The sequence below is a fragment of the Thermobia domestica genome, chromosome 15 (assembly GCF_964235325.1).
Source record: "Thermobia domestica chromosome 15, izTheDome1.hap1.1, whole genome shotgun sequence".
NCBI lineage: Eukaryota > Metazoa > Arthropoda > Insecta > Zygentoma > Lepismatidae > Thermobia > Thermobia domestica.
The window spans coordinates 197,626,052-197,640,889 of NC_137468.1; the positions used below are offsets into that span (position 1 = coordinate 197,626,052).

The 14,838-nt window shown below is 37.4% G+C and overlaps 1 protein-coding gene across 7 annotated transcripts in view; it reads right to left on the reverse strand.

The window, feature by feature from the left end:
* Positions 1 to 14,838, reverse strand: part of LOC145671795 (kazrin-like) — a 312,194-nt gene that overhangs the window by 148,566 nt on the left and 148,790 nt on the right. For all 7 annotated transcript variants that reach the window (XM_081741014.1, XM_081741011.1, XM_081741017.1 and 4 more), the window contains one exon: positions 9,996 to 10,326. In XM_081741014.1, the coding sequence (XP_081597140.1) occupies positions 9,996 to 10,326 (331 nt within the window). The remainder of the gene's footprint in view (positions 1 to 9,995; positions 10,327 to 14,838) is intronic.

Here is a 14,838-nt window from a genome sequence, read left to right on the forward strand (position 1 = left end):
TATCTCTGATTGTGCATTATCTGGATTGTCAGTATTTCTGATTGTGCATTATCTCTATTGTCAGTATCTCTGATTGTGCATTATTTGGATTGTCAGTATCTCTGATTGTGCATTATCTGGATTGTTAGTATTTTCGCAGAATTACTTTCCAGCCTGCGTGTATTAAAAAGAATCCTCTCAGGGAAAACTCGTCTGAAATCACCACTGATATGTATTCATCTACAGGGTGTTACAAAAATTTGTCAATATTTTGGGAATAAGATTCCTCACATCAAAATAAGAAAAAAAGTTAAATATGGACCTGTGGTCGGAAGTGCATAGTTTCCTAGTTATAAGGGGTCGAAAACGTGAAAAAATGAACTTAAAAAGGTCCATAGTTCCACTACTATAGGACCGATCGTAGTCGGGTCAAGACATCACTGAGGAACTAGTATGTGAACTATATAAATATCCATCTTTCAGAACCCCCGGTACTTGCACAATCATTTTTAGAGAGGCTGTTTGGGAGTACTTGATCACTCGCCACCTACCTCTCTAAAAATTGGTGTGCAAGTACTGGAGCATTCTTAAACATTGATATTTGGATAGTTCACATACTAATTCCTCAGTGATGTCTTGACCCGACTACGATACGTTCCATAGGAATGGAGCTACGAACTATTAAAGTTCATTGTTTCATGTTTTCGGCACACTATAACTCCGAAACTATCCACTTTTGAGCACAGGTGCATATGAACTTTTTTTCTTGTTTTGATGTGAGGAATCATCATAGGTATTCTGCCTTTATTGGCAGGTCACTTGCCGCAGCTGAGAAGCTTCCATGCTCCACGGTCCTCCGCTAACGTTTTCGTCTTCGCGTATGATCTTTCTGTTTTAATATCATCCATTAATTGTAGTCTCCTTCGCCCCCTCCCTCTCTTTCCTGCCACCATACCCTCTAGGACGTCCCTCATGATACAATCTCTTCTTAGGCAATGTCCCAACCAGTTTCTCTTCCTCTTCCTAATAATATCTAAAAGTGTTCTTTTCTCACCCACCATTTCTAACACTCTCTCATTCGTTTTCCGCTCGATCCAACTAATTCTTTCCATTCTTCTCCACACCCACATTTCGAAGGCTTCCGGTCGATTTTCGTCACGATGCGAGGAAAATGTTCCCAAAATATTCTGACACATTTTGTAACACCCTGTATATATAGTATAATAATAATAATAATAATAATAATAATAATAATAATAATAATAATAATAATAATAATAATAATAATAATAATAATAATAATAATAATAGTATTTTACTTGGCGTAGACCCCATACTGTAGTTTTTCGTTCTTCAAATGTTTTCTTTAAAGACCTCCATTTGCTATTTTTTAAATTTCTTTTTATTTCATCAGTTTTAAGAAAAAAAAAATACCATTTTTGCCGTAAATTAATGACATTATCCTGCATTTTATCTTCTTAATCCGATTTTGTTGTTCAATTTTATTCACTCGAACCCTTGCCAGGACATCTGGAACTGGATAAAGTTTTCACACACACACACACATACACAGACAGAAAATAGAAAAAAATCAAGTTAAGTAGGAAATCGTGTATTCCGGTTGTGTACTGGAGCTTGTATTCCAGTCTATAACGCTTCATGGCTCAAGGGATCTATTGTGACTGCGTTTCTTAACTCGCAAGCAACAACAGATGGCGCCTGAGACAAATCCGTTTCGATATCCGAAGCTACTGCGGAGGAGACAACAAGTGGAAAAAGTAGATGGCAGCTTATTTTCACTCTTAAATAAAATGTTCTTTCTGTCGACAGCAAAGTGACTCTCTCAGTCACAAGCGTATACAGTCTTCTCTATACAAGAAGACACTGCGACAAAATTCCAGATCGGGCATTCTTTTCTTTTTCTGCTGTTATTTTTTTATTATTATTATTCCCTTCATCGAGTTCATCCAATGCAGTATCGGATTCAAATTTGATGAGACCCTAAGTTATTGAACGTAAGGAAGCTTTTTGTACTGTATGTCCAGCGGTCCTTTCTCAATGACAAATTGTCTGCATTGTACTGCATGCTACGCCAAGTAACCAGTCCATGATGAACGTAAGCACCGTATGTGCAGAAATGATATTTTTGGGAGCAGGCTAGCAGGAAGGCCCCATTATTTACATCATAGGAGTTTACACAATACAAAATACTGTTGATGTATGTAAGTTTTATAACTTATTTTTTATCCTATAGTTTGGTAATGTATATGCACTTTTTTCTGTAAATTTTTGGAGCCCCCAAGAGAGTTGGGCCCTAAACTATAGCTTGTTTAGCTTATACGTAAATCCAGCACTGATCCAATGTAACCTTTTAAGAGGTTCCATCATGGTGAACCGCTAATTTTACAGTAATTATGTGATATCTTCAAATAGACAAAAGATAATCGGAAAGTGGAACAAGACCTCCCTAGACAACATTATTTTACATGAGATACCGTTATCACGACTCACTTATCTGCTTTCGATTTCCAGCCATTTAGAAAATCAGCATTTATTTTCGCGTTTCTAAATGGCTGCAAAGCTACTATGTGACTCGTGATAACGGTACCTCATATAAAATAATATTGTCTAGGTCACTCTTCTTCTACATTTCGATTAACGTTATCTATTTGAAGATATCACATAATTACTGTAGAATTAGCGGTATTTTAATTTCGCAGTGATTAGGCCTCTTAAAGAAGTTGTAGCCTTTCACTTAGCAAGCTGCTGCTCGGATCTTTTAGATTCATGGTTCGAAAATCATTGTCTTTAGAAGTAATCTCATGGCTATATGGTTAAGAGCAGTTGCATTCAGTCTGGGAGTCACGGGTTCAATTTACGGGTGGAAACGTAGTGGTTCGGCGGCCCATGTCTCATATAGCATCGGCGCTGAAGCAGTAGCGTCATTTCAGATCTTGCTTGGAGAAGAAATCCCCCCACTGGAAGTAGATTTTGACTTTTTTTATTGGTAATTGTCCTATAATATATATAAATCTAAGGGCGAAGATAATCGTTTCTCTGGAGTCTCAAATGATACCATTGTGCTGAAGGAACTGTCAAATTCACTCCAATCATTCATTGTTTTCTGGATGAAGTAGGATGTCGATTGGTTCCATTCGAATCTCACGATCCATAAGTTCGGGAAATTTTCCCGGAATTTTCCTGAAAAAGATTTTCTCTACTCCTGTAAGGGATCTCAGATTCAGATATTTGAAGGAAACGTACGTAAACAAAAAATATATGTACTACGGATAGCCTATATACGAGAGGGAGTCCGAAAATGTTTTCCCCTCGTTTACCGTATTGCAACTCTTGAATGGGGACGCCTTGTCTATCCGGCATACAGTCCTGATCTCGCATCAGTGATTTCCATCTGTTTCCGGCTTTGAAGACGACTTTGGGCGGCAGACTCTTTGGAAGCAATGCTGAAATCAGAGAAGTTGTTGAATGTTTCTCCCGTATGCAGAGCCCTGAATTTTTCCTTGAAGGGTTTTTGACGTTTATAGACCGGAATGGCAAATGTCTCAGTGTACACTCATGTCCAAAATCATTGTCGCATATTTATAACGGTCTTCTTGTAGGAATATAATTTGATAATGATTTTGCACGGCACTTTTAACACGGATACTATGTGTATAATCGGGAAATGTATATTTGTGGTAAATTTCAAAGGAAAAGAATTATAAATACGAAAATTACAATGAGTAAAACAAAATGTTACTAAATGGACAAGAACATTTTATTTTCGTTTTATTGTTTTTATTTACTGTTCTTTTGACATGAAATTTGCCACATACATGTCTTTGCCAATTATACACATACTAGTATTGTAACAAATATCAGGCGAATTCGTTCTCAAATTATATTCCTACAATAACATATTTATAGACATGCGACAATAAGTTTTTACATGAGTATACGTGGTATTTACGTGACAAAATAAAGATACGACTAATCTTGAATGTCACATGCTATTTTTGGTTTTGCATCCTCACCTCTGTTCACAGTTGCCTAGGGAAATTTGTTTTCAGAGTTCCCCTCGTATATTTGCCAAATTAGTTGACGTGCAGTCAGTAGGAATGAATATAAAGTTTCTCGAACCAAGGACAACAATTATTGTAACTTATATAACTTATAACGTGGAGGAGGAGTGGCAGAGAGAAGGAAGGATAGAGTATGTATGTATGTGTATTTCCATATATAAACGGAGCACATGATCTTACGAACAAAACGGGTGGTGAACAAAGCCATTACAATGTAATTACTGTAAGTATGTAATTAATCGTCACTAATCTCGAGCACTATGTATGATTCATTGATATTGAAAAGGTGTTTAAATTATCTTATAACAACAAATGGCTAACTAGACACAAGGAGTATCTTCTGAAGCTTGACCATGTTTTGGGGAATGAAACTAACTCTAACTCTATGGAAATTCAATGCGTCAATCACAAAACCTCTCGATTGACTTCTGTCCTTAGCCAACTGGATCCAATTTCTACTTTGTATTCTTATTTCTGCGAGATCCATCTTAATATTATCCTCCCATCTGCGCCTAGGTCTTCCTAATGGTCGTTTTCCAATTGGTCTTCCAGTTAACACTTTGAAAGCGTTCCTACTTTCTTCCATCCTAGCTACATGACCCGCCCACCTAAGCCTTCTAGACTTGACGACCCTAACAATGTTGGGTAAACCATATAAATTATGTAATTCCTGGCTTTGAAGTTTCCGCCATTCCCCATTCCCGTTCCCGTTGGGTCAAAATATTCGTCTCGGGATCTTGTTCTCACTTTCAGTCTACGTTCTTCTCTCACAGTAAGCAATTCTGTCCCGCAATTATATAGAACAACAGGCATGATTATCGTTCTATATATATGTATAAAGCTACAAATGAGGAATAAAAATATTGAAAAAATATATATTTCCCTGTCTACACTTGCCATGGTATTGTAATTATAAACAGCTGCTTTTAAAATAAAGGTACTGTAGCTTATTTATACAGTGAAACGTCTCTTAACGGACACCTCCATAATATGGACTGATTCTGTGTCGCGGTAACAATTAGAGTTGCCAGGTTGAACTGAAGACAAACCCGAAAGCCAGTGGCATTTGCATAATTGAGGATAAATTTGAAACTGAAGATTTTTGCATATTATTACCAGAGTTACTTATAACACTTACAAGTATGGACGCCCGAAGTCCGAGCTTCCCCCTTGCTCACGAAAATGTATACGCAATATAGCAAACCACGTATATTAAATACCAGAAATACCAGACTTAAAATAGCAACCATGGAGATGTCCCCTTAGAAAATTTACTTCGGGCGCCCCTGCTTATAAGAACTACTGCTATTCACTAACACTATTGTTACTACTAACCGAAACGAATACAATACCCAAGGGTGTCGGGTTTTCAACGTCAGTGCGGGTGCTCTCACAGTTCACGATCGAGGGATCTTCGTGTATGGAATACCACTCAGGTCAGGCTTAGCCTGGGAAATCTCCCCGGAAATTTTCGAAAATTGAACCTTCTTAAAATGCAATTTTAGGTATTTTTGAATGAAAATGGATTATTTCGTCATTCTTTTTCCTTTTTTTTCCACAATGGAAAATATGTATTATTGAATGAGAGTATGGTGCAATAACCAGGAATTTCTAAGGTTTTAGTCCCGATTTACTGTACATTCTCGTTATCGAACATTTATGTTGTAAAAAGTGTAAAAAATAAAACGGAGAAACCCTCGTTCAGTTCGTCACTTTGAAAAATTCTGAATACCACAATTCCGGAATTTACGTGTTTGTATTCTGGTAAAGCCTGCTCAAACTTCATATCCCCCACTTTCCGCTGCATGAAAATTTCAGGCCCTACTATAATTTAACAAATATTAGCTGAACCTGCACTATCTACACAGCGCACAGCTCTAATATGAACGTGAACTTCCTTCCCACTTCTCACTATATCTGAGCAAGTCCCTTTACGAACACAAGTAAAGGACAGGAAGACTTTCAAAGGGAGTGAGTTACTATGGACAAACATATAAATGTAGTATTTTAATATATAGAATATTGGGAAAGTTTGTGGCATATGTGGATAAGTGATATATGATGCCAAATGCAAATAACGCCTCATTGTGGATCCACAAGCCTTCGAAGTTGTCAGCTTGTAATAGGTTTTGTCATTCAGATTAAAGCAAAGCGCCTGAAATGTCCATCAACCCGCTATACGTAGCTACTCTACTGGTTGCCTTCACAAGGGTATCAACCTAGCTGCAATAAGTAATAGGGCGAAAACGACGCTTAAAATGTGGAATAGAAAAATAAAGACAATTTTTTTTAAAAAAAATGAATGAAAACTGGCAAATCTACACAAAATTTGGAATCGACCAGCTAAAACTGCTCGTTTCTAGCACTTGTGGTTTTTTTCAAGATCTCGTTGTGGAAAGAATTGGAGGCAAACATATAAACCTAGCATTTCAATATAGACGGTAAATATTAGAATTTCCCCCTTTTATTTTTTCTTATTATTTCTTCTTTCTTTTCTTTTTTATATTATTCTCTTTCTTTTCTGTGTAGGTGCTGAACACCCTTACAAAAGGACTGGAGTACCTTGACAACCCTGAATATACCGAACTAAGAGAAATTAACACAATAGATTAGTGATTATAGATGTCTAACTGTACTCATATTGTTGAAACTTCTGGCAGCGTCAAAGAAAGTTTGCATTAAACTAAATACATGTTAGAAATTTGCATTATTGATTTCTATAACGAGAACATGCTGCATTATTTCGATTTGGTGCTTCTGCTCTCTCGAAAAATGGTTTCCATAATTTACAACAGCTGAAACAACGAAAACAATTTAAAACTTTAATTTGAAATGAAGAAGAAGAAATTTTTCCTGCATCTTTTAAAGGTTAATGGAATTGGATAGGTTACCTTTCGGGATTGACTTGTAAAATTTGATTAGAGTGCATCTTTCTTTTGCGACCAACATCAAAATAAAACCTTTTGGTACAGTTGATAAAATATGCGCGTATGGGTGGTATAAGAGTAAGCATCATTTCTTTAGCATATAATAAACTCGTAACTTTTATTTATGAGGACGGTAATTAATCCTGCACTCTCTGATCCTCTAAATTTATCTCTGATTCTAACAGTCAGGTAACAGAATTAATTTTACATACTGTTTTTATACTCAATGTACTTTAAAACTTGGGCGCTTAGTGTGTATCTGTTTTTCTATACATTATAACAGTGACACGTTATTCTATTGAGTCGACTAGTATTTATCTTTGTATCTGTCTTTCTGTATATAATAACAGCAACACGTTATTCTCTTGAGTCTCCTAGTGTTATCTCTGTATGTCTTTCTGTACCTAATAACAGTAACATGTTATTCTATTGAGTTGCCTAGTGTTATCTTTGTATTTGTCTTTCTGGACATAATAACAATAACACGTTATTCTATTGACTTGCCTAGTGTTACCTTTGTATTTGACTTTCTGGACATAATAACAGTAACATGTTATTCTATTGAGTTGCCTAGTGTTATCTTTGTATCTGTCTTTCTGTACATAATAACAGTAACACGTTATTCTATTGAGTTTCCTAGTGTTATCTTTGTATTTGTCTTTCTGTGCATAATAACAGTAACACGTTATTCTATTGAGTTGCCTAGTGTTATCTTTGTATCTGTCTTTCTGTACATAATAACAGTAACACGTTATTCTATTGAGTTGCCTAGTGTTATCTTTGTATCTGTCTTTCTGTACATAATAACAGTAACACGTTATTCTATTGAGTTTCCTAGTGTTATCTTTGTATTTGTCTTTCTGTGCATAATAACAGTAACACGTTATTCTATTGAGTTGCCTAGTGTTATCTTTGTATCTGTCTTTCTGTACATAATAACAGTAACACGTTATTCTATTGAGTTGCCTAGTGTTATCTTTGTATTTGTCTTTCTGGACATAATAACAATAACACGTTATTCTATTGACTTGCCTAGTGTTACCTTTGTATTTGACTTTCTGGACATAATAACAGTAACACGTTATTCTATTGAGTTGCCTAGTGTTATCTTTGTATCTGTCTTTCTGGACATAATAACAGTAACACGTTATTCTATTGAGTTTCCTAGTGTTATCTTTGTATTTGTCTTTCTGTGCATAATAACAGTAACACGTTATTCTATTGAGTTGCCTAGTGTTATCTTTATATCTGTCTTTCTGGACATAATAACAGTAACATGTTATTCTATTAAGCTTCCTTTTACTGATATTTATCGATTGACTTGAAAGGAATGAGTTTAACCTGGAAGCACAAAGTGCCTACAGTTTAAACTATCAGATGCACGGTCTTGTTTAATAAAACATACCTACAACCATTCGTGTCTCTCAGAAAAGTCCTGTATTGTTATTCACAGACGGAGTTCGACCAAAGGCAAACCGTCTTTAACCAGTTGTGATCTTTATTTTAGATAAAAGTATTAAAATATGCTACATACGGTTGCAAGAAAATGGGGATTTGTTTCTATTCATTTATTTATTTATCTATTTGAACAATATTGAAGCTTCGTACTTAATATTAGCACCCATTTTCTTCAACTTAGCACCCATAACTTTCGAAATTTTTGAACAGTGTTTTTGTCTTAACTTGAACATACCCGTTAAGTGGTTTATTACGAACAGGACAATGAGAACCGTGATGGATTAATTACAACGGGTTGACAACACTGCTGTTTACATTTTAGTTACAGAACCAGCTATCTGCATTCATTCGTTGGTCAGGATATATATTTTTGTAAAAGAAAATATTATTGGTAGAAAATATGTAATTTCAATGCGATTGCAATACGAGTATACCCAAGACAAATGCGTACACAGGCTGCAAACCTGCATTCGCATGAACTTACAGCTGCGATTCCCTAGACTCAGGCTTGTAGCTACGTGGAAGCTCAGTCATATATAAATGTAAGAGAGACCCAAGATAACCCCCCCTCCCCCAAAAAAATATGGTATCCGTTTCCCCTGTCTTAGTGTCCTGGCTACGGGTCGTTCAGACCACAACAAGACTCCCAATTGCGTCACGACGACTAATAATTGGGTTTCCTCATTTCTATTGTTAAGGTAGCCTCACACTAGGGTCCTGTGAGCCGCTCGCGTGAGCTGCAACTGCCAGTTTTACATTGTCTTAAATGTACGCCTTCACACATGCACTTCGGTGCAAGTGAGCCGCGACTCTGAGCTGCTCTGAAGATCACCTCGCCAGTAGCTAGCTCGAGCGGGTTGCTGGCGGGAAAGAAAATAGCATACAGTGTTATGAGAGCTCTGTACACGAGAGCGTGAACCCAGTTGAAATGGAGAAAAGTGTACAAATAATTGATGTTGAAAATTTTCTCATGTTGGTGTTAATCTGATGAAATGCACACTTTATACTATTTTACAGTTCGTTAAACGAAGATATAGACATCCTGAAGTAATCGAAAAATTTTCTTTCATTTTGTCTCAGTTGTGGGAATTGAATGTAAAATAAATATTCTTCCAATCTTGAAAGACTTATAGGATGAGTCCACATCCTTTTTTTTCTTGCAATTTATAGCCAAGATTAAAGGTGCAACTTATTTTGGCTCTAGCATGGCTGCCACTTTGGTATCACGATCTTTTGAGCGGCTCAGAAGTATTCAATGACTTCACAATACACGTTCACATCGCGGCTCACGCGAGTGGCTCACAAGACCCTAGTGTGAAGGCAGCCTAAGACAATCAATTCAGTTGAGCGCGAATCCTGAACCTGCAAGCGCTAGGCTCGCGAGTCTGGAATACATCAAGGATCCAAATCTAAAAGCAGATGAACTAAGCGTCGTTTCTATGAAAATGTTGCAATATGTCGTGGCTCACCCAAGTGTTGTGGCGCTCGGTTTAAAGGGAAAGAAAGTGCTTAAGGTAACAAGTGAAGTGAACGAATATAAGGTACTTACTGCGTTGCTGGCTGGTAGATGGTTGTTGTTGATCCGTAGGTGACTCCGCGGGTGGTTGTTGTAGCTGTTGAGGGTCTTCAGGTTGTTGTTGCGTTTGCTGCTGTTGTTCTTGTTCTTGTTGTTGAGGCTCTGCTGAGGTTGAGGGAGGGTTGTCGTTGAGATTGTCATGTGTGTCGGGTGAGGGGTTGGAAGTGGCCAGTTGTTCCAATCGACGGTTGGTATCTGCAAGCTCTGCTCTGAGTACTGAGACATCAGCTTGGGCCGATTGGATGTCTCCGTCGATGCGGGACGCGAGCTGTTTGTTGTCCTCCACCATCCTGCGAAACTTAGCCTAAAAGAGAAAAAGAGAAAAAACGTCTATCAAAAACGTTAGTATATCATGTAAGGGAAAGAAGCTTGCACATCAGCCATTTCCAACTAGCTCTTATCTAGCAGAAAGATGTCCCTTGTGCGCAGTTAGTCTCAGGATAACGGAATATCCACGGAACGTTTCATTTTTTGCTCACGGAAGATTTGCAAATTCAAATGTTCACTATTGTCCCGGAACTTCCTGCGAAATTTCTGTGGGACATTTCTAGGCTGTTTACGGGATAACTACAGGAAGACTTTTTGACATCTAGGGATGCGCAGAACATAAGAATTGAAGTTGTTTCAAAGAGCCACGGTGGTCCAGTGGTAAAGCGTTCACCTCTGGTGCATATGATTCTTGGTTCGATTCCAGTTCGCGCCAAGTTAACTTCGTGGTGGACAGCACCGTATGGGTCTTCTCACGGTTCTCCCGTTTCCTCCCACTTCATTCCACTATTTCATTTATTTCTCATAATCACCATGTCCTTTAGCCTAGGGGGGCGTGATACTTAAAGATTTCATTTTTTTAAAAAAGTTGTTTCCTGTCGCAAACGTGTTGTTTTTTTCAGCACCGACGCTACACGAGACGCGTACCTACAGTTCAAATTGGAATGCAAACCACTTTAATGTGTTGATATTTCAATTCTCTCCCAATAGAAAAGGGGGCGCAGTGGCTCAGTGGTAGAGCGTTCACCTCCGGTGCTTGAGGTCCCTGGGTCGATCCCAGCTTCCGCCATGTGAACTTTGTGGTGGACAAACATCGTGCTCGTGGGTTTTTTCTCGGGATTCTCCCGTTTCCTCCCACTTTCGTCATTCCACCATTTCATTCATCTCTCATCATCACCGTCTCCTTTAGCCTAACAGGCATTAACGTGGGACGTAAAACTTAAAGATTTCATTTCATTTTTTCCCAATAGAAAAGGTACTCGGGAACCTATGCACCAAAGGCGCACGCGCTAGTCACTAAACCAGCAGGAAACGTGAGACGAATGTTGTGTCTCGTCCTCTCGTCTCCAAAAGTATTCGTACAGGAAAAACTCCGTTTCGTCTCGAATCTCATGAAAATTATGTTTTCTTTTGTTTCGTCTCAAGTGCGAGTTTATGGACGTCCAAATATGGTTCCGTAAGAGGCACATAACATTGAAATGCAAGAAAAATCGCATGCATGGGTTACTATTATTCTTAAAGTTTCCAATTGCGAACATGAATGTCGCAGAACATCGAAAGGACGTTTAATAGACACATAGTGGTATGCAAGTCTATTTATGACGTCAAACCAATCTTTACGGTAGGAGAAGCGACCTAGAGAAACAGGTATAACAAACGAGAGGGAAAAAGAAAGTTATAGAGAAGTGTTGGCAGCATGCGAATAATTATCGATCAGCGAGTGATGTATCTCCAAGGTCTTTGTTTCCCTGGCAACAATGCCTTTATAAACGCCAAGCGTCTTATTTACTCATTTCTTTTCGTTAGGTTTACTGAGAATGAGAGAAGCATGCTATGACGTCACAAACAGTGGTGTCACGAGACGAAAAAATCTGTCGTAAGGGGAATGATGATGGAGAAGAGAAATAAGTTTTTAAATTCGAGATGAGACGAGAAACATTAAAATTCTCGTCTCAAAAATGACACCAGAATCGAGATAACAAAAAATGTTTCGTGTCTCATGGGCGACGCTAGTTCACTAAGTCTAGTAACACTAGATCACTAAGTCTAGTAACACTAGATCACTAAGTCTAGTAACACTAGATCACTAAGTCTAGTAACACTAGATCACTAAGTCTAGTAACACTAGATCACTAAGTCTAGTAACACTAGATCACTAAGTCTAGTAACACTAGATCACTAAGTCTAGTAACACTAGATCTGCAACATTGTTTTAATGTTGCATGATTCATAGCATAAAATCTGCAAATTGATAAAGTGATTGTGCGAATATAAGGATAAAAAACATTTAACTACGTTCTAAGATGCATAATTTATTACACAATGTAATAAATCTGGTTTAAACGTTACTCTACACGGAGCTCTAGTGACGCGGACGGAAGGGTTCCGATAATTTCCAGATGAAATTAAGATAAGAAAAGCGGACATACATTTTGTACATGAATTTACAAAACGAAATGAGATTTTTTTCTCTACGAAACAAGAAGGAATTCTTTCGAAGAGGTAACCCGGGAAAGAATCCGCCCTGGAGTCAATCATTGATATAAATCCTTAGTACTTATGTAATACCATTTCTCACCTACAGTGCATCGAAATTCCTCCAGGGTAAAATCTGAAATCATCACGTTTTCGAGAATCGAGAAAACACAAGACTTGTATTAAAATTTACGAGAACTAAATGAGGAAACCTTATTTCTCGTAAAAATGAAATGAAATTTTTCAGTTTTACTACCCACGGTTATGCCGGCTAGGATAAAGGAGACGGTGAAGATGAGAAATGAATGAAAATGATAGAATGAAGAAAGTGGGAGGAAACAGGAGAGTCCCGAGAAAACACAAGCACATGGTATTTGCCCGCTACAAAGCTCAGTTGGTGCGAGCTGGGATCGAATCAAATACCTCATGCACCAGAGATGAACGCTGTACCACTGAGCCACCGCGGCACACCTTATTTCTCGTTACGTCTTGACAACACCACTCACAGAGCATTCTTGGAAATGACTGATCTACTAGCTCTAGACTCAGATTAGTTTTCTCAATAAACTACTGTAACAATACCATCTCGTAGCGCATTAGGATAAAACTTTCTTATGTAAGTAAGTTACTAATATCTACATAGCACCTTCATATAAACAAAATTATTCATCTTCACTGAAACAACACTATTTTTATTCATTTTTGAGTTCTATTTCTTACACCTATAAAAGAAAAAATATTATCTTTTAACTTAACTGCTAACAATTATGCCACATTGCAGGGATGCATGCACGGGGGGGTTCTAGGGTCCGGATCACCACCGAAATCCCGACTTGTTTGTAAATTTAGTCTAATTTTAGGGATAATTTTACAGATTTTAACATAAATTATCCTCATAATTATATCAAATGACTATGCGTTAAAATATCAAACTTTCGACAAAGTGGATACTTTCAAATATCTAGGATCAGTATTAACTAAAATCACATTCACGAAGAAATTAAATGTCGACTGAAAGCAGAGAATTCGTGTTAATATAAAATATTTTATTGTTGCGAATTCTTTCGAGGAATTTGAAGCTTAAAACATATAAAACAATGAATATCCATGTTGTCGTGATGGTTGCGAAACATAGTCTCTTACTCTGAGGGAAGAACCCAGATTGAAAGTATTTGAGAACCACATCCTGAGACGAATATTCAGACCCAAGAGGAATGGGAATGGTGGAAACTTCATAACGAGGAACTGCATAATTTATACGGTTTAACAAATGTTATTAGGGTCATCAAATTTAGGAGGCTCACATGGGCAGGTCATGTAGCCAGAATGGAAGAAAGTAGGAACGCTTTCAAAGTTTTAACTGGAAATCTAATCGGAAAACGACCATTAGGAAGACCTAGGCGCAGATGGTAGGACAATATTAAGATGCATCTTCCAGAAATAGGAATACAAAGTAGAAACTGGATCCATTTGGCTAAGGACAGAAATTAATGGAGAGCTTTCGTGAACGAGGCATTGAATCTCCGGGTTCCATAGGCCATAGGGTACCTAGGTATTCAGTCAGTTATTATCTTTATATTGAATTTGGTCCCTCAGAAATAAATTCCTGCGTACGTGCTGTTTTTAGACTAGTAATTTACAATATTTAGATACTCGCGGACAAGCAGAATACATGTTGAGGACCATCACGGTAGAAAGTGCCATACTCCAATTAGATGTTTATTATTAGTATTTTTTATTAGAAAAAAATATGAAAGTAAGAATTACAATTTTAGAGCCATAATTGCATTTTACTTTTACAACCATATATCTACCAATTTTAACCTGTTTTCTTTGCAAAGTCGTATTTATGAACTCAATGCGAATTTTGGTACTATTTAGTTGCCAAAATTTTCTCGAATCCTAGATCCAATATTTAATCTGCACGTCGTAGAGTGGCAGGGAGTTTCGCCTGTGTGCATTTTGTTTTGATTTCACAGACAACAGAAGTTGCTTCATCACATAAATATGTAGTTGAAAAGGCCAGTAACAATTTCAAAGCTTTGCTGTCCAGATCAGAATATTCTTCACTAACTCTCTGGAACTGGTTTAATGACACAATATTATATTATATTATTGGGTGCTTGAATTAATTCCCGCTGTTTTTTTTTTTTTTTTTTTTTTTTTTTATATATATACCAATGATAAATTGTCATTCCACAAGAACAGAACAATATCTTCTACTGAAAATACTGTCCCTGGGCAGGTACAACCTTTTCCCACTTTTCGGGTAATAAATATATTCCGCGATAGGAAATTGCGGGTTCCTGTGAGGCAATCCATCCATCGAACCAAGTTTGGATATCTCCGACAG